Source organism: Acinonyx jubatus, chromosome A2, assembly GCF_027475565.1.
Source record: "Acinonyx jubatus isolate Ajub_Pintada_27869175 chromosome A2, VMU_Ajub_asm_v1.0, whole genome shotgun sequence".
In the NCBI taxonomy this organism is placed as follows: Eukaryota; Metazoa; Chordata; class Mammalia; order Carnivora; family Felidae; genus Acinonyx; species Acinonyx jubatus.
In genome coordinates, this window is record NC_069383.1 from 90,295,572 (window position 1) to 90,320,376 (window position 24,805).

Below are 24,805 nucleotides of genomic sequence, written 5' to 3' on the forward strand. Positions count from 1 at the left end.
AGTGTTTCGTATCTTAATTGTCATGGTGGGTAAAAGGATAGAAACGACTGTGAAAATGCATAGAATTTTCTTACAATTGGTGACTTTTACTGTATATAAGTTATATCTCAAAAAAGTTGACCAAAATAGATACCTAACACAGGGAGACACACAGCATTCTCTGAATAGTGTAATTTGTAAAAGTAAATGGAGTCAATCAGTCCTAAATACACGCTTTGCATAAGTTCTATTTGGGCACACACGAATGAAGACCTCCCCTGTGGTGACTGCCTTGCTGCATAGTTCGTCAGAAACAGAAGTAGAGAAGCAAAGTAGTGTGGTTTATTCAACTCTGGCTTGCCAGTGACTAAACAATGTTAACATCTACTAGGTACTTTCATAACATTTGTAAATAAAAATTTACACAGAAACTCCAAAACCCTTTTTACATTCAGTGATTAGGCAGTGCCATTATTTCATGATCAAAAAATATAAATAAATAAATAATAAACAAATTTTGGGGATCATGTTTGAATAACCAACTTTAAATTCATGATGAAGGTATTTCATCTGTTCACTCATCAAATCCTCATTTTTAATAATAAAATAACTATGAAGTCTTAGCATTTTGGTATCTTTTAGTTAGAAAATAATTCTATAAGCATCAAATAAATTCTTCAACATTAACTGCTTTATACCCTTTATACAGGAAAACTTCAGAGTTCCTCTTTGTTTGAATTATGGAGAATTCACTCGTTCTTCTGGAGAATTTTAATCCACATACTAATTATAAAAATATTAAGAAATTAACTTATTGCTTATAAATCTGAATATATGGCTAGCATAAGAAATGACAATTAGTCAATGAGTTTTACAAACATGTGTTTTATAAACCAATAAAGCAAAACTTCTAGACATTAAATTTTGAAGTGGAAAATGCTGAAATGAAATTGTACAATAAATAGCATACTTACAATCTGTTGCCATGCGAAACTGAGAAGAAAGTGCTTGAGTAACTGAATTCCAAAAAGTGTACAAAATTTCAGATTGTCCATCCTGTGACCCAAAAAAAGGGATGTATTCATTAATTATTAAAAATTGTAATGGAGCGGGGCCTGGGTGGTTCAGTCAGTTAAGCATTTGACTCTTGGTTTCACTCAGGTCATGATCTCACAGTCTGTGAGTTCGAGCCCCACATGGGGCTCTGTGCTGACAGCATGGAGCCTGCCTGGGATTCTCTCTCTCCCTCTCTCTCTGCCCCTCCTCTGCTCTCTCTGTCTCTCAAAATAAATAAACTTAAAAAATATTGTAATGGATAAGAAGATATGACATTAAACATTTATTCCAAATGTATTTTTTATTCCAAATGTATTTAAGTGGAATTTTCTAAACTATCTAACTATCAAACAATGGCATTAGTAGGTAACTAAACAGGAACATATATCTGACTCAAATCATGTCTCATGTTCAAGTAGTGAGCCATCATCCTTCTCTGCTACTTACCGGCTATATGAGCCTGGGCAAGTTTCATCATTCTGAGCCTCCTTCTATCTGCTGCCAAACGGTGATGACAACAGTACCTACATTTCATTGCAGTATTATTATAATAAGGGTTAAAAAAGTTTATAAAAGTAAAGTGTTGGGACAGTCCCTGACATATAATAAGACCACAATGAATTTAGTTATTTATTATTACAATTATATTACCATCTTCCTTATAGATATAGAAGATAACTGTGTGACCATAACAAAATGATGAAGAAAAGCAAGCTTAGACCAGGAATGACCCCCCCCCCCCCAGAAAAGGATTCACCAATTACAAGAGAGTACTGCCTAAAGTATAGATAGATAGTTAAAAAAGTTTTTTTAAGTCACAGGAATTACTACTACTCAGCACAATACTTCACTCAACTTTGAATAAATGTTTTAGAAAGTAATTACTAAAAAGAGATACATTAGTTCAAGTATAATTTGTTAAAATGAGACAAAGTACTTTAATACTCTTAAAACAGATCACACTTCTAGAAATTTCGCCAAGTACTTTTAAGGTATTTCTATAGGTGTGGTGTATATCAAGTTGCCAATATTCTAATTCCGCAGTACAAAAATGCAATTCATATGGTTAGCCCTAATAACAAAAATAAAATATACCTACTATTCAAATATGTCCTACAAAATGAGAAAACTCTTTAATTCTATTTTAGTTTTGTACTTGCAACAAGTAAAATTCCAGTTTGCAAAGATATAAACTTAAAAAAAGTTACCAAATGAAAAGTACCGATTTCTCACTTTTGTACCTACATACATTTCGGTGTTCAATATTGGTTTCTTTTTTAATGTGAATTTGCTTTGAATTCAACTGTGTACTGTGTATCATAAAAAAAGCAAATCAACTAATTGTTCATTTCTTACATAATGATCAGAAAATATATTCAGATTCCCAAGATTTTATGTAGTATGTGTATTATGTAGTATGTGTATCGTATATTATGCACTTTAAAGTAAATGTTTTTATATAAAAAAAACTTTTATAACACAAGACATAAACAGAATGAAGGACATAGGCATGTGATAATCTCAACTGATGCACACTAAAACATGTGACAAAATTCAATAGCCTTTCATGATAAAAATCACTAAAAAACCTAGGAACAGAAAATTACCTCAACATAATAAAGGCCATATATGAAAAGCCCAGACAGAATAGCAAAATGGTGAAAAACTGAAAGCTTTTCCTCTAAAGAAAATCTGATGATTATAGATCTACTTCTACACACATATACGTACCCCTAGGAAAGAAAATTTAGGTCAATCTTACTTAAGAATACAAATACAAGGGGTGCCTGGGTGGGTCAGTCAGTTAAGCATCCGACTTCGGCTCAGGTCATGATCTCACAGTTTATGAGGTGAAGCTCCGTTTTGGGCTCTGTGCTGACAGCTCAGAGCCAGGAGCCTCCTTTGGATTCTGTGTCTCCCTCTCTCTCTGCTCCTTCCTTACTCATACTCTGCCTCTCTCTCAAATAAACATTAAAAAAAATTCTTTTAAATACAAATATGAAATTCTCAGATATGAAAGCAAATTGATTTCAATAGATTATTAAAACAATTATTTGAATTATCTAAATAAGTGGATTGAGGTCTGCAATGCATCATTTAATATTAGGGAATCTATTAATAGCTCAATGTCTCTAATCAGGAAATCTACAGAATAATTTAGCTAAGTGAATTCAAGGCAATTAATACCCTTTAATTTGTTAAAATACTTAATACCCAGTCCTCATTTTTTAAAAATTCATAGAAAAAAATACATAAAATTGTGGTAAAAAACAGATTTACTCTTAACTATTTTTAAGTGTAGAGCAGTCATAACTGCATCTAGAACTTTTTCATCTTGCCAAACTGAAATGCTATACCGATTGAATTCCCCTTTCCTCTCTACCCCCAGCCCCTAGCAACCAACAATCAACTTTAATTTTCTAAGCATGTAACTACTTTACTATACCTCATATTAAGTGGAATCATGGGTATTTTATGATTGTTTTATTTACATAATCCTCAAGTTTTATCCATGTTGTAGCATGTGACAGGGCTTCCTTCTTTTTTAAGGCTGAATAATATTCGTGTGAGTGTGTGAGTGTGTGTGTGTGTGTGTGTGTGTGTGTGTGTGTGTGTGACAGAGATTCTCTTTATTCATCCGTGGATGGACACTAAGATTGCTTCTATCACTTGGCTATTATGAATAAGGCTGCAATGAACACAGGTGAGCAGATACCTCTTCAAGATCCTGTTTTCAGTTTTTCTGGATATACATTTTTCAGAAGTCAGATTGCTAGATCATATGGTAATTCTATTTTTAAATTTCTGAGGAACTTTCCGTACTATTTTTCTCAGCAGCTGTACCATTTTACATTTCCATCAATGGTGCACAGGGGTTCCAATTTCTCCACATCCTCATTAATACTGTTTTCTAATGAGTACAATATGATATCTCATTATTTTGATTTGCATTTCCTGATGATCAGTGATGCAGAACATCTTTTTATATGCTTGTTGGCTATTTGTATGCAATCTTTGGAGAATATCTATTCAAGTCCTTTACACATTTTTTAAACAGAGTTTTGTTGTTGTGCAGTTGTGGGAATTCTTGATATATTCTGGACATCAATCCCTTATCTGATATATGGCTTACAAGTATTTTCTCCTATTCTGGATGTTGCATTTTCACTCTGTTGATTGTTCCCTTTGTCACACAAGTTTTGAAGTGTGATATAGTCCCACTGGTCTATTTTTGCTTTTGCTGCCCATGATTTGGGTGTCTTATGCACAAAATCATTGCCAAATCAATTTTACGAAGCTTCCCCCCTATGTTTTCTTTCAGGGGCTTTATTTAGGTTTTACATTTAGGACTTTAATTCATTTTGAATTAATTTTTGTATATGGTCAAAGGTCAAGGTCCCATTTTTTTTCTTTTGCACATGGATATCCAGTTTTTCTCCGCATGGTTTGTTGAAGAGACTAGTAATGGAAAATTTGTGTGACCCTTTTATTCTGTATTCCACTGTTTGTTTTGTTTTACCTGAAGTTAATACTGTCACTATTGCTTTCACTTGAGAAATATTTCTCAATTTGTTTTTATTCTATGCTGTTAGCTTTTGATGTGGCTCTTATAAATAACATGTATTTTATTGTTAAATATAATTTTTGTTTTTTAGTAAGAAAATATAAACCAAGTATGTTTACCTAATAGGTTGTTCTTGCTTTTATCATTTCATTTTATGCTTTCTTTGTATTTCCTTTGTTTTCTGTATTTGTTCTGTGGATTATTTTTGCTTGCTTTTATCTCCCCTAGACTTCTCTTGTATTTCTTTCAGATATGTTGTCATTGCTACAATTAACCATAAATTCCTTTGAGGGAAATAATCTTAGAATTATTGAAACAGATTTCTAGAAAGAGCAGAACATTTTCAAGGCCTTAGAGAATTGTAAAATAAACAAGAAAATTCTAACTCCTTGACACAGCCTTTTTGTCTGTTTTACCATTGCAATTTCGGCACTGAGAATGTCACCCAGACATAAAAGACACACAATAAATATTTACTGAAAGAGTGATATTGAAATATTTATTGAAAGTCTCATAAGAAGGCTATCTTAGTCCCTTTCCAGAGAGAAAACAAAAGCTCAAAAAGATATGGTGACCTGCTTACAATGAAACAGAAAGTAGCAGGACCGAGATTTGATCTAAGGTCTGTTTGATACATTAAAAGTATTATTCTCCCTTAACTTGACTTACAAAGCCATTATGACTTGGATTTTCTCAGCCTATTTCTTGTTTCACACCACTGAGGTCAAAGATTCAACCATACTCAAATTCTTTCAGGTTCTTGAAGGCTCTTTTTCAGTCTCTCTTAGTTATCACCTTTTAAAACCTGCACCTTCTTCAGAGTTCAGTTTAGGTATCTCATCTCTTGGTTCCCCTAGGTTTGACACACTCTGTTATAAACTTCTATGGCATCCCATATTCCCCATCATAAGAGATTTCACTATGTAAGTAAAGGAACAGAGTAGTGATTAAGAAGAGGAACTCTGGAGCCAGAATAATGAGGTTAAAATCGTGACTCTAACACTGACTGTGACTGTGGATAAGTTACTTAATTTCTCTATACGTCAGTATCCTCATCTACAAAATGGAAACCCATTTCATACATTTATCATGAAGATTAAATGGGTTAATTATGATGAAGTGCTTAAAATAGTCCCTGGCATAGTAGGCATTATATGAATACCTGTAAATATTGCTAACTCTATTTGTAACACATAATCAAAATAACTAATATGTCTCTTTAGTATCTCCAGTGACTGCCACATAATAGTATCTACTATTGTTGTGGTGGTTAATTTTATGAGTCACCTTGACTGGCTACTGGGTACCCTAGGTATTTGGTCAACATAATTCTGGTTGTCTTTCAGGGTGTTTCTGGATGAATTTAACAGTTGAATGCGTAGACTCAGTGAATGCCCTCTCTAATGTGGGTGGGCCTCATCCAAACAGTTGGAAGGCCTGAGGAGATGAGAAAAGGCTAAGACAGAATTCCTTCTGTCTTTCTTCAAGGTGGAATATCAGGGTTTTTTTTTCTTTTTTCTTTTTTCCTGCTTTATGACTCAACCTGAAAGAGTGGCTCTTCCTGGGTCTTGAGCCTGCAGACCTTTGGGCCAGAACTATACTATTGGCTCTCCTCAGTCTTAAGCCTTTGGATTCAGAGTGGACCTACACCATCAGTTCTCCTGGGTCTTCAGCTTACTGACTGAGATGTTAGGACTTACCAGCCTCCACAATGGTGTTAGTCATGTCTTTATAATGAATCTTTCTCTTTCTGTGTGTGTTTGAGTGTGTCAGTGTGAGTGTGTGTGTGTGTGTGTATCTCTTATTGATTCTGTTTCCCTGGACAACACTTATACGACTTTTGGGGAAAAAAAAAAATCAATCAATTAATCAGTCAATTCTTAGGACTTGTCATACTAAAAACTAGAGTCAGTTACCAAAGATGTATACTAAAAAGCATTAGCAATTGTTGGAACAATAAAGGACAAGAAAAGTGCTTTAAAAAGATGAAAGAAGATGAGGAGGATTCAGAAGGATGGGAAAATTGTAGGAGATAATAATGAAAATGTAGGTTTGAGGATAGGATATTACAACAAAGAGATTTGTATATATGCGTATACATACTTCTGTATATGTATATGATGTACATATATACACATATATTATACAATTCTGCCAAAATATAAAGAGATGTTAATTTTATTTATCAAAGAATTATCAACAATTTTATTGTCAAAGCCACAATTTATTAAAAATATAACTACCTGCAAAAAATAGGAAAATATAAAGATACATAAAAAATCATTTTATTGGGGAGTCTGGGTGGCTCAGTCAGTTAAATGTCTGACTTGGGCTCAGGTCATGATCTCACGGTTCGTGGGTTCAAGCCCTGTTCTGGGCTCTGTGCTGACAGCTCAGAGACTGGAACCTGCTTCCAATTCTGTCTCTCCCTCTCTCTCTGCCCCTCCCCTACTTTCAAAAATAAACATTAAACATTATTCAAAAATAAACATTAAAAAAATTTTTTTAATCATTTTATTTACACTTTCAAATCGAATTAGCATGTTACATAATTGCTCCTAAGTATGTTGAAACAAAATTAATTCTACTAGATTGCAATAATTCAACTAGACTGCCACTGAAAGGTATTTGATATTAATCTATTTACAACCTACATCCAATACCATCTTACTTTTTTCGTCCATTTGGGCTGCTGTAACAAAAATACCATAAATGGGGTGACTTACAAACACCACAAATGTTTTTCTCACAGTTCTAGAGGCGGGAAGTCCAAGACCAAAGTCCTGGCAGATTTGGTGTCAAAGTGAAGGCCTTGTTCCTTACAAATGCTATGTTTTCACTGTAACCTGACATGGTAGAAGAGAGGAGCTAACTCTCTGGGGTTTCTTTTACTATGAAGGCTCTATCTACCCTCATGACCTAATCACCCCCTAAAGGCACCCCCTGCTAAGAGAATCACCAGAGGGGTAGGATTTAAAATATGACTTTTAGGGGTACACAAACATTCAGACCATAGCACTTTCATTAATTTTAATGCAATCATGTTATCAGATCAATTTTGGGAAATGTTTGCAACTTAAAACAACTCTTGGCCTATTTCTTAGTTATAAATAGAAATAATATTACAATTCTCAAATTTCAAAAAGAATGACAGATCTTTGGCTGAGACCAATAAGCTGAAAATAAAACAAAATTCAGATGTATTTTAAAAACATAAATAATAAAAGGGTGCCTGGCCATCTCAGTCAATGATGCATGCGACTCTTAATCTCAGGTTCATGAGTTCAAGCCCCATGATGGGCATGGAACCTACTTAAAAAAAAATTAAATATATATATATACATATATATATATATATATGTGCATATATATATATATATATATATATATACACACACACACACACAGACACACATACATACACACACACACACACATAATATACAGGAATTCTAAAATATTTATGCTTGGATGAATCTGTTATTTATAATTACAGCTTGGTCTTTGACTGCTTTTGTCATTAATTTTGACCTCATTAAATAAATATACAGAGAGAAACTTAGAATGACAATACTTGAACAAAACTGATTTCAAAGCAGATATTATTCACTTTATCTTTATAACATGGAACCTACCATGGATTTTCTTGCTAAAATGTATTTGATAGAATCTTATTGCACACAGTTATAAGGTCTAATCCTTCAAACAAATGTTCTCGCATTAGTTGTAGTAAAAGGGTATGGGCTCTGAAATAAGATAACCTTGATTTATACCAAGGTATGCCATTTATTGGCTCTGTAACCTTGGGCAGGTCCTTCATCTTTCTGAGCTTATAAGCTATGTAAGCAACAGGCAAAATAACAATTTATAGAATTTACTTTAATGAAGAGTCAGGATATCTTGGACTAGACTCCAAGGAAGATTGGAATTCACCATACAGATGGCAAGAAGAGATGAGAAGAGAGCATTCCAGAAAGAAGGATGCACAGAGCATAAAGATGTGAAAAGAATTTTTTTTGAAGATTCAAAAATTTTTAAGTAATCTCTATACCCAGGATGGGGCTCAAACTCACAACCGTAAGATCAAGAGTCCCATGCTCTTCCAACTGAGCCAGTCAGGCACCCCATGAAAAGCATTCTCTATTCTCTGAATGCATTTTGAGCATTCATGGAAGTGGTAAGGATAGAAAGTAAGATAAGAATCAGATCAAGAAGTGTCTTAATTTATCATATAGATACCAGTGAAATATTTAAGGATTTTAATGAGAGCATACCATGATTAAACTTGTGTTTTAGGTAAATCACTCTGATAATAATGAACAGTATGTGGGATGGTGGCAAGCCTGCAGGGAAGATCAGTTATGAATTTGCTGAAAAAATACGGGTGAAAGGGAGTTTACCATGGCAGCAGGAAAAGTGATGGGGCTTGATGAGCAATCAAATATATTTATGAAGAACTAGAACTAGATATATTTCTAGAGGACTAGGAAGATGGGAGATTGATCAAACAAAATGGAATTTTAGAAGGGGCAGCAGGTGGGCAAAGAAAGATTAGCTCATTTAGATTTCTGCTTCTAGAACCTGTGGAGCATCCAAGTGAAGACTATGTAAGCTAGTAAAGAATCTCTTGCTTAAGAACAAGATCTAAGCTGAGGAAATAGATTTAGGTGTTCTCAGCATTTGGAGGTTGTAGAAACTGTTAGCATGTGTGAGCTTTTCTACTGATTGCAGGTAGCGTAGAAGGAAAAAATGTTGAGGACAGGACCCAGAAGAACAATATTATTTGAAGGCTGGCAGAACAAATTATCCAGAATGGAGAGAAAAGAGTAGGTGCATACAGTTACCCCACCCCCCCAAAAAAAAGACTGGTCACAAGTTAGTAATTGCTGAAGCTGGATGATTTGCCAGTCACTGTCCTGTACTTTGGTCTCTACTTTGGTGTATGCTTGAAATTTTACAAATAAAACATTTCAAAAGGAGGGGTAGGTGCAGGAAGAAGAGTCAGTGAAGGATTCTGAAGAGATACAGTATCTGTGAAGGAGGAAAGCATTAAGCAGAAGAAGCAGTTATTACCTTGGTGGAGTGAACTGAGAAGAAGGATTTAGTAGTTGGGTCACCAGAATGAATTTAGGAAGAACTGTTTGAATGCAGAAGCTTGATTTCAGTGTTTGTTTGTTTTATTTTTATTAAAAAAATTTTTTTATGTTTATTTATTTTTGGGAGAGAGACAGAGCAGGGGGAGGCACAGAGAAAGAGGGAGACACAGAATCAGAAATAGGTTGCAGGCTCTGAGCTGGTAGCACAGAGCCCAATGAGGGGCTTGAACTCACGAACCGGAAGATCATGACCTGAGCTGAAGTCGGAAGCTTAACCAACTGAGCCACCCAGGTGCCCCTTGATTTCAGTGGGTTTGAGCGAAACGGAAATAAGAAAGTAGACACACAAAGTAGCTTACTAAACCCAGGCATGAAAGGAAAAAAAAATACTTAGATGGAGATACAGAACGAAGGATTTCATTTTAATTTTGGTTTTAAATGATAGGGCCTTGAAGAAGTAGCCAAGAAAGGCTGCCATGGGAGAAGTCAGAGAATGTTCTAGAAGAGGGTAAGATGTAGAATATAAAACAAAAGTTGAGAGATAAGTCTGAAGAAAAAAAAGATACAATCCAACTCAATCTTTGAGACAAAAACAGAGTGATGATCAGTGCACATGCAGAGTTCACAAGTTGGTGTGCTTACTGAGAGAAGGTCAGAAGGAAGCAGAGGGCATTAAGATCAAAAAAGAAGAGAAAGTAAAAGGTTTAGCAAAAATTCTGAGCCAGAGATCTCTGTAGAGTGATCATGTTGTGAATAAGAAAACCTACAGACTTGATCAAAGAAACCAAATATATATGAAGTTTAAATTAGTTCTTAATCATCTTCTGGATTCAAAGCAGAGGGATTGTGGTGAAGCAAATACAAGGCAAAGAAAAAAAAAATTCTTCTACTGGAAAATAGCCTTCAGGGAGAAATATTTACTGCGTCGATTACGAAAGACAGACACAAATTCAACAGGACTTCAAGATGAACACCACACAGCAAAATGAGAAAGCCTACACAAACAAAACAATTTCAGTTGAAGTCAAAATGTTGGCTTTTATATGCACATTGTTCAGAGAAAAAGAACAATATTCTTGGTACAATCTTTTTGTTTTTACAAATAGGGGATTAGACTAAAGTAGTAGTGGGAGACAGTGAAAAGTAGTCAGATTTCAGATACCTTTTGAAGACGAACAGATAGGACCTGACATAAAATATACAGTTAAACAGAAAGACTATATACAAAACGTTAACAGAGACGATCTCTGGGTGAAAGGATTAAATATGGTGACTTCTTCATTCTTTTTAATGTTTTGGAGGGGTAATTAGATAATCTGACTCATTCTCAACAGAAGAATAAATTCTTGGTGTAAAATATTCAATACTGAAATACATACAGCAAAAAATTGCAAGTTCCTCTTCAAACTCAAATCCCACACTCTGCCCTAGAGAGTATCACTAAACTACAGTGAAAAGGGGTTTTAAAAGCCCTTTCTATACAGTTTATTGCAGTGTTTCTCAACTTTTTTTCTTTATCATCCTCCAAGGAGAAAGCTAAATAACTGCATACAAATATATAATGCATATATTATGCTTATATAAGTATAATGTACTTATTAAATTAAATTTAATTTAGTTACTCACTAATAAGAGAAATTAAATACTAAGGAATAAGATTTTGTAAGGCAGGGTTGAACTCTAGAGGCCACAAGCCATTATAGTATCTAAGGTTTTTTTGTGCCTCCCCATTCCCCATAAAACAAAACAAAACAAAACAAAACAAAACAAAAAACAAAACAGAACTATTTCTTCCTCTTGGGATCAATATTGCCCTCATTGAGAATGCATAGTTTACTGGCATTTAAAATTTCAAATATATCTACTATGAATCGTCCTTTCCTTAAAACTGGTCCCTTGGTTTCTGCTGCCATATTCTCTTTGGTTTCATCTAAGATACTCCTTATTGCCTCCTCTGTTACTGTGTTTCCCAAATTCACTGAATGGAAAATATTTTTTGATACGCGCTGGAAAATATGTTTCCTTATTTAAAATTACACCAGTACTACAGTATTAAGATATACATGATATAAAATATATGAAACCGTTTAAAGGATAAGATCTTTTAAACGCATGGGTAGAAATTATAACTATCTTTTTCCATGTTGCACTGCTTATACCACTTAGGAAAATAGGGTTCCATATGAATTTTAGAAGGTGAATTTTCTTTGGACTCTGGTCTAGGTACAGGTCTTTTCTCTCTGTAGCCATTTTCATCCATTACCATGGCTTTGATTGTCATGTATGAGCTGATGTCTCTCAAATTTATGTCTCTAGCCCAGGTCTCTCTTCTGAGCTTCAGTTCCACATATAAATTGCCTACCTGACATCTTCATTTGGATATCACATGAACACCTGAATACAGAGCTCATCATCTTTCCTCTTAAATATGCTTCTCAGTTTATGCTCCTAAATGAAATCACTCCTATCTCTCAGAACCCTTGTCAAACCAGAACGTTTGGTGTCATCTTACCATTTCTAATCTATTACTAAGATGTACCAGTTTTATCACCTAAATAATTCTCAAGTCAGCCCATTTCTCTCCATCTTCACCACCATCAACGTTAATCATTGTTACAGGCTGAATTATTTCTCCATAAAATTCTTATGCTGGAGTCCTAAGCATCCCATACCTCAGAATGTGAGCATACTGGGAGATAATGCATTTAAAGAATTAAGTTAAATGGGGTCATTAGGATGGACCCTCATCCAATACAACTGGTATCTTTATAAGAAGAGGATATCTGAACACAGGAAGACACAGAAGGAAGATGATCTGAAGACACAGGAAGAGGACGGCCATTTATATGCCAAAATGAGAGGCCTGGAACAAAAAGAGGTCCTTCCCCAACGGCTCTCAGATGGAACCAACTCTGCCAAACATCACGATATCAGACTTCTAGCCCCCAGGTGTGAGAAAACCAATTTTTGTTGTTGTTGTTGTTGTTGTTAAGCCATTCAGTTTGTGGAACTTTATTACAGCAGTCCTAGGAAACTAATACAACCCTCATTACATCCTTCTGAATTTGGGCAACAGGCCACCTTTCACTAGAGTTGGCTCCCTCGAATCTATACCCCACGGTGCAATTAAGATCAAAATTAAAAACCATATATGAGGGGCACCTGGGTGACCCAGTTGGATAAGCATCCGATTTTGGCTCAAGTTATAACCTCATGGTTCATGAGTTTGAGGCCCATGTCAGGCTCTGCACAGACCCTGCATAACCTGTTTGGGATTCCCTCCCGCTCCTTCCCTCCCTCTCTCTCCCTCCCTCCCCACTGCCATTCCCTGCTCGCACTCTCTCTTTCAAAATAAATAAATTTCTAAAAATCTGTAAAAAAATTTAAAAACCTACAAGTATGAATCATGTCACTTGGGCTTAAAATAAAAGTTTAAAATCTGTAAAATAGCACATAAATCTCTTCTAGGCACTCTAACCACATTATGAAATGCTCTTCCCCCTCCAGCTATACTGGACTTCTATCGATTCCTAAAAACTATGTTTCATTCTTTTTGCATACTTCTCCCTTTCACTGAGCCAACTTACCAGTAACACCTAAGCTTTTTAAAATTCATTTAATGAGACCACATTACGTATTTTCATAGACCCTGAAAGTCTTTTTGTAAGCTATCACAAAACCATAAATGATCATTTATACAATTGTTTGCTTAACGTGTATTTCGCTAACTAGTACCTGATTCTGTTCTGTTCATTCTAATAAACAGAATCCTATCCGATCCCTAACACAGTACCTGGAATATGGAATATGGCAGGTATTCAGTAACAATTTAATAAAGAACTCAGACATACTCCATTTTCCTAATATTCTGAAATATTTTACTATAATCTTAACAAAAAGTAATTGTTTGCTAATAAATGTATGCTGTGCTGACACAATATTTAAAGAGCTACTAAAAACTTCCATTTCATTTCTTCTTCACTTTGAGGAAATAATGAGATTCCATAAAAGATATATATGTTCCTATAGTTAAAGGGCTCCTCTCAATGCAAAAATTTGTTTTCACAGAAATATAATCTAAAATAAATAACTGAAAACTTTTCAGACTCTACCAAAAAACAATTTCATTAGATCTTTTAAAATCAGATCTCTTTAAAAGTTTTATTATAAAGTTTATTATGTCTTAGATAAATTATACTGTAAGAAAATATATATTTTACTATGGACTTCAGTTGTGGTGTTATTTATGTATCCTTCCCTCCCCCAAAATATAAACAAATGCCTAAATTCTTTTAAAGTCACTTAAATTAGTACCAATATGACTATGAATATCCAAACATTCACATTCATTATTCATTTTTTTCTCACAGACATGTACATATACACAAAAGCATGCATCTTAACAATATACTTAAACACCGATTAATACTGAAATTCAGATCCTTAAAGATCTTTAGTGTCTGTTGTTAAATAAAAGAGAGAAATATAAATTAAAGTGAAATAATATAATGCTTGCCTTAAAATATCAGATTAACATGCCATGGTTAAATCCTCTCTAGTCAACAGAAATAGTAAATTAAGTAATGTACTATATGAAATTACTTTTCAAGTATCTAGCTCTTATTTTCTATTTCTTTCCCATCTTTGTATCTGCTAAAGATTAAGGCAAATATTTGCCATTTTCCTTCTTCCAAAAGCAGAAAAGCAAGAATAGAAAAACTCATGCCAGTGTTATTTTTAAAAACCAAGAGATTCAGTGACATCAGATGGTAGAATAGGAAGACTCATCTCTTCCTCACCCACAAAAACACTGACTTAATAGCAATATATGGTCCAAAAGTCCTCTACTAGTTAAGAAGTACAGTACCAGAAACCAGTTAAGAAGTCAGAGTACCACACATGAGATCAAAGCCAAGAACAGAAGCCTTGAAATGGCACAAAAAGTCATTTCGTTTCAATCATGCCAGTTCTTCTCTGAAGCTAACACAGCTCAGAACTGGGAGGAAAATTCCAACTTGCAGCTTCTCCCTTGAGAGGCAAGAGAAAAGTGGAATGTACATGACCCTGAATGTATAACACCCTGAAAAGTCCATTAAAAAAAAACCCAACTATTAATTGTTCAATATCCATAAATCAATCATTATGATACATCACAATAATAAAAGAAAGGATAAGAACCACATGATCCTCTCAGTAGATGCAAAGAAAGCATCTGACAAAATACAGCATCCTTTCTTGATGAAAACCCTCAAGAAAGTAGGGATAGAAGGATCATACCTCAAGATCATAAAAGCCATATATGAAAGACCCACTGCCAAGATCATCCTCAATGGGGAAAATCTGAGAGCTTTCCCCCTAAGGTCAAGAACAAAACAAGGATGTCCACTCTCACCACTATTATTTAACACAGTGTTGGAAGTCCTAGCCTCAGCAACCAGACAACACAAAGAAATAAAACACATGCAAACTGGCATGGAAGTCAAACTCTCACTCTTCACAGATGACATGATACTCTATGTGGAAAACCCAAAAAAAAATGCCACCATAAAACTACTAGAACTGATACATGAATTCAGCAAAGTTGCAGGATATAAAATCAATTGGTTACATTTCTTTACACCAGTAATGAAGCAGCAGAAAGAGAAATCAAAGAACTGATCCCATTTACAGCTGCACCCAAAACTATAAAATACCTAGGAATAAACCTAACCAAAGAAGTGAAAAATCTATACACTGAAAACTATAGAAAGCTTATGAAAGACATTGAAGAAGACACAGAAAAGAAGGAAAAACATTCCATGCTCATGGGTTGGAAGAATATTGTTAAAATGTCAATACTGCCCAAAGCAATCTACATATTCAATGCAATCCTTATCAAAAAACACCAGCATTCTTCACAGAGCTAGAATAAACATTCCTAAAATGTGAATGAAACCAGAAAAGACCCTGAACAGTCAAAGCAATCCTGAAAAAGAAAACCAAAGCTGGAGGCATCACAATTCTGGACGTCAAGCTGTATTACAAAGCCGTAATCAAGACAGTATGGTACTGGCACAAGAACAGTCACATAGATAAATGGGACAGAACAGAGAACCCAGAAATGGACCCACAAACATATGGTCAACTAATCTTTGGCAAAGCAGGAAAGAATATCTAACAGAAAAAAGTCTCTTCAGCAAATGGTGCTGGGAAAACTGGACAGTGACATGCAGAAAAGTGAAACTGGACCACTTTCTTAGACCATACACAAAAATACACTAAAAATGGATGAAAGACCTAAATGTGAGAAAGGAAGCCATCAAAATCCTAGAGGAGAAAACAGGCAACAACCTCTTTAACCTGGGCCAGGTCAAAGAGGCAAGGGAAACAAAAGTAAAAATCAACTACTGAGACCTCATCAAGATACAAAGCTTCTGCACTGCAAAGGAATCACCAACAAAACTAAAAGGCAACCGACAGAAGAGAAGATACTTGCAAGTGACATACGGGATAAAGGGTTAGTATCCAAAATCTACAAAGAACTTATCAAATTAAACACCCAAAAAACAAATAATCCACTGAAGAAATGGGCAAAAGACATGAAAAGACACTTTTCCAAAGAAGACATCCACATGGCTAACAGACACCATGGAAAGATGCTCAACATCACCCATCATCAGGGAAATACAAATCAAAACTACAATGAGAGACCACCTCACACCTGTCAGAATGGCTAAAATTAACAGCTCGGGCAACAACAGATATTGGCGAGGATATGGAGAAAGAGGAACTCTTTTGCACTGCTGGTGGGAATGCAAACTGGTGCAGGCCCTACAGAAAACAGTATGGAGATTCCTCAAAAAATTAAAAATAGAACTACCCTATGACCCAGCAACTGTACTAGTAGGTATTTATCCAAAAGATAAATATTGAAGGGTCACAGGCATCATAACGTTTATACCAGCGCTTTAACAATAGCCCAAGTATGGAAAGAGCCCAAATGTCCATTGACTGATGAATGGATAAAGATGTGTGTACACACACACACACACACACACACACACACACACACACACACAACGGAATATTACTTGGCAATGAAAAAAATGAAATTTTGCCATTTGCAACAACATGGATAGAACTAACGTCTATTACACTAAGCGAAATAAGTCAGTCAGAGAAAGACAAGTACCATAGGACCTCACTCATACGTGGAATTTAAGATACAAAACAGATGAACATAAAGCAAGGGAAGCAAAAATAATATAAAAAGAGGGAGGGAGACAAACCATAAGAAACTCTTAAATACAGAGAACAAACTGAGGGTTGCTGGAGGGGTTCTGGGTGGGGGGAAGGGCTAAATGGGCAAGGAGCATCAAGGAGGCCACTTGCTGGGATGAGCACTGGGTGTTATATGTAAGTCATAAATCACTAAATTCTATTCCTGAAATCATTATTACCCTATATGTTAACTTAGATATAAATTAAAAAAAAAATATATATATAGTAATTTTTTTAAAAAGGTAATAACAAAACCTGCCAAAAGAAATCATCAAAGTTGCAGAATACAGAACCAACACACAAATACCAGGTACATTTCTACACACTAATAATAAACAACCTGAAGAGGAGATCATGATGATAATCCCACTTAAAATAGCACCAAAAAAAGAGTAAAATACTTAGGACAAACTTAACCATGGAGAGGAAACAGTGCTGAAAGAAATTAAAGATGACACAAATAAGCAGAAAGTTATCTGGTGTTCCTGGATTCGAAGACTTAATACTGTTAAAATGTCCATACTACCCAAGCAACCTACAGCTTCAATGCAATCACTATCAAAATCCCAAAGAAATTTTTTGCAGAAATGGAAAAAAAACATTTAAAATTCATAAGGAATCTCAAGGGATCCCAAATATCCCAAACAATCTTTAGAAAGAGAAACAGAACTGGAGGTCTCATACTTCTTCACTTCAAAACATATTACAAAGCTAGAGCAATCAAAACCAATATGGTACTAGCACAAAGACAAACAAAGAAATAAGTGGAACAGAATAGACAGCCCAGAAATAAATCTTCATCTACACAGTTGTATGATCTCTGACAAGGGAGATCAATGGGGAAAGGATGGTTTCTTAAACCAATGATGTTGAAAAAACTGGATATCCATATGCAAAAGAAAGAAACTGGACCATTTCCTTACACCATATATAAAAATTCAAAACGAAGTAAAGCCCTAAATACAAGACCTAAAGTTACAAAACTTGTAAAAGAAAACATAGGGGGAAAGCTTCATATTATTGGATTTGGTAGACATAACATCAAAATTACAGTCATCAGCAGCAAAACTACGCAGATGGAACTATGTTAAACTTCCAAACTTCTGTGTGACAAAGCAAACAATCAACAGAAAGAAAAGGCAACATACAGAATGGAGAAAATACTTTCTAGCCATATTATCTAATAAGAGATTAAAAACCAACTGGTTCAGTTGGTAAAGCAAGCAACCCTAGATCTTGGGGTTGAGATGTGAAGCTCCACATTAGGCACAGTTTACTTAAAAAAACCAAAACACTCCTACAACAACAAAAAACAAATAACTCTATTAAAACAAAATGTGTAAAGAACTTGACTAGACATTTCTACAAAGAAGATAATACAGTCAACAAGCATATCAAAAGATCAATATCACTAATCATTAGGAAAAAGGAAGTGCAAATCAAACATAATGAGTTATTACCTCATACCTGTTAGGATGGCCATGATCAAAACAAAGAAAATAGGGGCACTTGGGTGGCTCAGTTGGTTAAGTGTCCAACTTCAGCTCAAGTCATGACCTTGAGTTTGTGAGTTCAAGCCCTGCATGGAGTTGTGTGCTGACAGCTCAGAGCCTGAAGCCTGCTTTGGATTCTGTGTCTCCCTCTCTGTCTGCCTCTCCCCCACTCTCATTCTATCTCAAAAATAAATCAATTAAATAATAAATAAAAATAAATAAAAAACCAAAGAAGATAATAACTGTTGATGAGGGTGTGGAGGAACTGGAGCCCTCATGCACTATTGATGGGAATGTAAGATGGACCAGTCACTATGAAAAATACTATGGACTTTCCTTAAAAAATTAAAAATTATTGTATGTCACATCTTAACTAATTGGATTGCTAAAAAGAAAATAACTACATTTCATTTCAGCATCAGACTGCTATTTGAACAAGGTGCCTGATACATTCAGGCATTTAGCATTTCTTTTTGTAAAAGAATACAGGAGTATACATTATGCATAACTAAAGTAGTCCTGCATAGTTACTTGAGAGAACTGTTAACGTCATTCATTTGTACTTAAGTAGTTTTAGTACCTAAAAATCCCTAATGCAAACTAATATTGCTGTACAGAGTTGTGAGGAAGTAAAAGGAAAAAATGAATTGGTTGCTGGTTAGTGAAGCCTATTACTCTGACAGAAAGTTCAGTTCTTCTATAGGAATCTCAATATCAATTTTGCTCACCAAAAACAAACCTATTATGGATGTCTTTCCTTGGATGGGAAGAATCAATACTGTCAAAATGTCAATACTACCCAAAGCAATCTACACATTCAGTGCAATCCCAATCAAAATTGCACCAGCATTCTTCTCAAAGTTAGAACAAACAATCCTAAAATTTCTACGGAATTACAAAAGACCCTGAATAGCTCAAGTAATATTGAAAAAGAAAACCAAAGTGGGAAGCATCACAATCCCAGACTTTAGCTTCCATTACAAAGCTGTAGTCATCAAGACAGTAAAATATTGGCACAAAAACAGACACATGAACGAATGGAATAGAATACAGAACCCAGAATTGGACCCACAAACGTATGGCCAACTAATCTCTGACAAAGCAGGAAAAAGCATCCAATGTAAAAAAGACAGTCTCTATAAGCAAATGGTGCTGGGACAGCAACATGCAGAAGTTTGAAACTAGACCACTTTCTTATACCATACCCAAAAATAAACTCAAAATGAATGAAAGACCTAAATGTGAGACAGGAAACCATCAAAACCCTAGAGAAGAAAACTGACAACAACCTCTTTGACCTCAGCCACAGCAATTTCTTCCTTGACACATCTCCAAAGGCAAGGGAATTAAAAGCAAAAATGAACTATTGGGACCTCATCAAGATAAAAAGCTTCTGCATTGCAAAGGAAACAATCAACAAAACTAAAAGGCAACTGATGGAATGGGCAAAGATATTTGCAACTGACATATTGGATAAAGGGCTAGTATCCAAAATCGATAAAGAACTTAACCAAACTCAACACCCCAAAAACAAATAATCCAGTGAAGCAATGGGCAGAAGACATGAATAGATACTTTTCCAAAGAAGACATCCACATGGCTAACAGACACATGAAAAGATGCTCAAGGTCACTCATCATCAGGGAAATACAAATCAAAACCACACTGAGATATCACCTCACACCAGTCAGAGTGGCTACAATGAACAACTCAGGAAACTATGGATGCTGGTGAGGATGTGGAGAAATGGAAACCCTCTTGCACTGCTGATGGGAATGCAAACTGGTGCAGCTGCTCTGGAAAACAGTATGGAGGTTCCTCAAAAATTTAAAAATAGAACTACCCTACAACCCAGTAATAATACTACTAGGAATTTATCTAAGGGATACAGGAGTGCTGATGCATAGGGGCACATGCACCCCAATGTTTATAGCAGTGCTTTCAACAATAGCCAAATTATAGAAAGAGCTTAAATGTCCATCAATTGATGAATAAAGAAGACGTGGTTTATATATACAATGGAATACTACTTGGCAATGAGAAAGAATGAAATCATGCCATTTGCAGCAATGTGAAAGGAACTGGAAGGTATTATGCTGAATGAAGTTAAGTCGGTCAGAGAAGGACAGATATCATATGTTTTCACTCATATGTGGATCTTGAGAAACTTAACAGAAGACCAGGGAGGAAGGGAAGGGGAAAAAATAGTTACAAACAAAGAGGGAGGAAGGCAAACCGTAAGAGACTCTTAAATACAAACTGAGGGTGGATGAGGGGTGGGGGTGGGGGAGAGGGGAAAATAGGTGATGGGCATTGAGATGGGTACTTGTTGGGATGAGCACTGGGTGTTGTATGTAACAATGAACCACGAGAATCTACCCCAAAACCAAGAGCACACTTTACACACTGTATGTTAGCCAATTTGACCATAAATTAAAAAAAAAAAAAAAGAATTCTTCTTTAGGTCTTCCTACAATAAGCTTTCCTTCTTCAGATACTTTAATACTGTACCACTATAAGCTATTAAAGGATATTTTCTGTATTTCCACAGAATATCATAACAAACAAGTCCCTTGAACAGAACAACTATGACTAGAAAGCAAAACCAGTGAGGAAAGAAGTCATCTAAAGGCAAGGACTATGTTACTTTACTGAACTTTTTATCCCAGTGCCCAGCAAAGCATTCAGTTACATTTTGTAAATATGCTCATTTCAGTATCAGATAGTATCTCCTTTCATAGGTCAAACGTGAATTAGAAATTTTATTTAAGCATTCCACAGGAAATGGAGAGCAAAATTTAAAAGAAAAGAGCTAGAGTGACTTTAAGGGTGTTTAAGCACTTTCAAAGCATTCGCATTTTTACTTGACTTCTACTCACATATATCTATTCACTACAGCTTCTATCAACTGCACGAACAGGATTCTAACCCATCTGCATGAAAGGTGAAAACAATTTAAATACTCAGCAATGTTCTAATTGTTTAACATAGAAAAAGGGTCTAGCATTACCACTTTGGCCAAAAATGATTAGTGTGCCGCACAGAACTTACACATTTTGGGTATTTTAACATTTATTATTATACAAACAAGTAATAATTACATTAGAGAGAGGATAGAAATATAAAGAGTTATTCACTCAAATTAGGAAAAAAGTTTGGAGAGAACTTCCCCCCCACCCCGACATTGTTAAATGTGGTTGACAAGAGGTATTACAGATGACCCTAATCAGTACAAAATACAGAGTTGTGTTCATGTCCAGGACTCTCGAAGGCAAGCATTTGATACACAGTACGAAACAGTTTATAAGGAAATAGTACAGAGAGAAAGACAAAAGAAGAGAGAGAGGGAAAGAACAGCCTAAAAGTCGGAACCACAATGAAGGTATCAATCTTAAACTATGGGCAGTCATAGACTAGTTCAATTCTCCAGAGATAGTCATGCAGCTTTCTGATGATTCGGATAGGTCTAATATTTGTTTAAATGTGCAGAAAAGCAATAGGAATGAATTCCTCTGGTATATTTGAACTCTTATTTTCTTTCTTTCTTTCTTTCTCCCCCTCCCCCCATCTCTCTCTCTTCTTCCTTCCTTTCTTTCTCTTTTCTTTTTCTTTCTTTTCTCTTATTATGTTAGGTCGGCCCCTCCAGGACAATGTTGAGGAGAAGCAAGGATAGTGGGCATCTGGCCTTTTCCATGACTGTAAAGGTAATGCTTTTCACATTTTATCAATGAGAACGATGACTGTTAACAGTTTTATTAGATATCCCTTATCAATTTAAGAAACTTCCTTTCTCTTAGTTGGCTGGCACTTTTTATCATCATTAATTCTTTCTGTACTTCTGAGATAGTTGTATCTTTTTTACTTACTGCTGTACTTGGTGTGCTAATATTTTAAGATTCTTTAATATTACATGCCTCAGCATGATTGGACTGTAATTTTCCTTTCCTGTAATCCTGAACTGGTTTTGGTATAAAGGTCATTTTAGTCTCATAATGAGCGAGGGAGTTTTCTTCGTCTCTAAGAAAACAACAACAGCAAAACGATCTGTTCCTTGAACTTTTGGTAGAAGTTGCTTGACAAACCATGAGACTACTGGTTTCTTGGTAGAAAGACTTTGAACTAGCAATTCAATTTCTTTGAAGGTTAAAGGACTATGCATAGTGTCTAATCTTACTTTAACAATTTTGGAAAAGTTCTGTTTTTCTAGAAATGTGTCCATTTCACCTGCCTTTTAAAATTAGTTGGCATATAATTTTTCATGGTATCTTTTTTCCCTTAAACTTTAATTACGAACGTATAGAAAAATTTTACACTTAGAGGAAAAGTTGCAGGAATAACCCCCGCCCCCATTTCTACAGTTCACTCCAATTCACCACTTGATTACCAACATTGAGCCACATTTGCTTTACCACCATCACTCTCTCTCTCTCCTTTCCTCCTTCTCTCTCTCAAACATCTGAGAGTAAGTTGTACACATCAGAGCTCTGTACAACTAAGTAATTAAGTGACTTCCTGATATAAAAGCATTCTTCTAGATAACCATAATACAGTTATCAAACTTGGGATTTTTAACCTTGTTACATATATATCTAATATACCTTTCATATTCCAATTTCATGAACTGTCCAATGTTTTTTATAGCACTGTTTTTTTTTCTGGAACAGGAATTAGACCAGCATCATATATTTTACAGTTAGCTGTCATATGTCTTTACATAAAGTCTTTCATACTATGGAACTACTCTTCAATCTTTGTCTTTTATATCACTGATATTCTTAAGCATTGAAGACTAGTTATCTTACAGAATGTCCCAAATTTGGATTTATCTTGTTTCCACATAATTAGACTCAGGTTAGGCATTTTTGTCTTGAATACAACATGAATAATCTGTTCTCAGCATATCATGTATATCTGCAAGGTAATGGGGGTTTTAATTTTGATTATGCAGTTAAAGTGCTGTTTGATTCTTCTACTGTATAGTTACTACCTTTCCTTTTGGAATTAGTAATTACTGGGAGACAGTTTAATATCATGTAAATATATTGCTCCTTATCAAAGTCCCCTTCTCCTAGATTTAGCATCCACTGATAATTATTGTCTGAATCAAATTTGACTATAATAGCTGCAAAACAGTTATCTTTTGGGGACACCTGGGTGGCTCAGTTGGCTAAGCATCTGACTTTGGCTCGGGTCATAATTGGTTTGTGAGGTTGAGCCCCACTGCACTGGTGGTATGGAACCTGCTTGGGATTCTCTCTCTCTTTCCCCCTTCCCCACTTGCTCTCTCTCTCACTCTCTCTCTCTCTCAAAATAAGTAAAAAAAATACCAGTTACCTTTTAAATTTCATTGTTCTATCTTCCTTAACTGGCAGTCCATCATAAGGAAGAGCTTTCCCTTTTCATTTGTCAGTCCATCATCTGTCTGTCTAGCCTGATATATGGACCTCTGAATTTTTATTTTACTCAATAGGTTAAAATCCACTACTGACCTTACTTGTTTTGATGATCAGTTTTGGAGCATTTCTTTACTTTCTAGCACAAGATATTCCATGTTCACCTTCAATTTTCTTAGCTCTAGGCCCAGAACCAGCAATTTCTTCAAATAACCCTGATGTTATTTTGTTACCTTGTTTTGAGTTGGTGCAATACAAAACACATATTGTATCCTATACAATGTATATATTCTGAATACCAGCCCTTAATCGATACATGACTTTCAGTGAATTTACAGTTGTGAACCATCAACACAATTCAGTTTTAGAATAATCCTGTCATCACAGAAGCTCCCTCTTTATCATGCACACACCAAACCCTGCTCTAGCACCCAGTGACTATCATTTATCTGCCTTCTATCTATAGTTTTGCTTTTACAGAAATTTCATATAAACAAAATCCCACATTTTGAGTTTGACCACTTTCACTTATGTTTTGAAGGCTTATCCACGTAGTTTGATATATAAGTATTTTGTTTCCTCTTATTGTGGGATAGTTCTGCATTGTATAAATATACTACATTTTGTTCATCCATTGACCAGGTGATGGACATTTAGATTTTTTCCAGTATTTGGTTACTGTGAATAAGGCTGCCAGAAACATTTGTGTATAGACCCTCTTTGTGGACACAGGTTTTCATTTCTCTTGGTAAGTATCTAGGAATGGAACTGTTGAATCATATGGTGAGTGTATACTGAGGAATGGACAAAATGCTTTCCAAAGGCACAACACTATTTGACATTTCCACCAGCAATACATGAGTGTTACAGTTTCTCCACATCTTCACCAACACTTGTTAACGATAGTCATTTTGATTCCACTGGTTGTGCAGTAGAATCTCACTGTAGTTTGGATTTGCATTT

The 24,805-nt window shown here is 35.2% G+C and overlaps 1 protein-coding gene across 1 annotated transcript in view; it reads right to left on the bottom strand.

The window, feature by feature from the left end:
* COG5 (component of oligomeric golgi complex 5) overlaps positions 1–24,805 on the bottom strand; it is a 305,015-nt gene that overhangs the window by 89,960 nt on the left and 190,250 nt on the right. Inside the window, exon 11 of the mRNA XM_027071580.2 lies at positions 954–1,035. Within this exon, the coding sequence (XP_026927381.2) occupies positions 954–1,035 (82 nt within the window). The remainder of the gene's footprint in view (positions 1–953; positions 1,036–24,805) is intronic.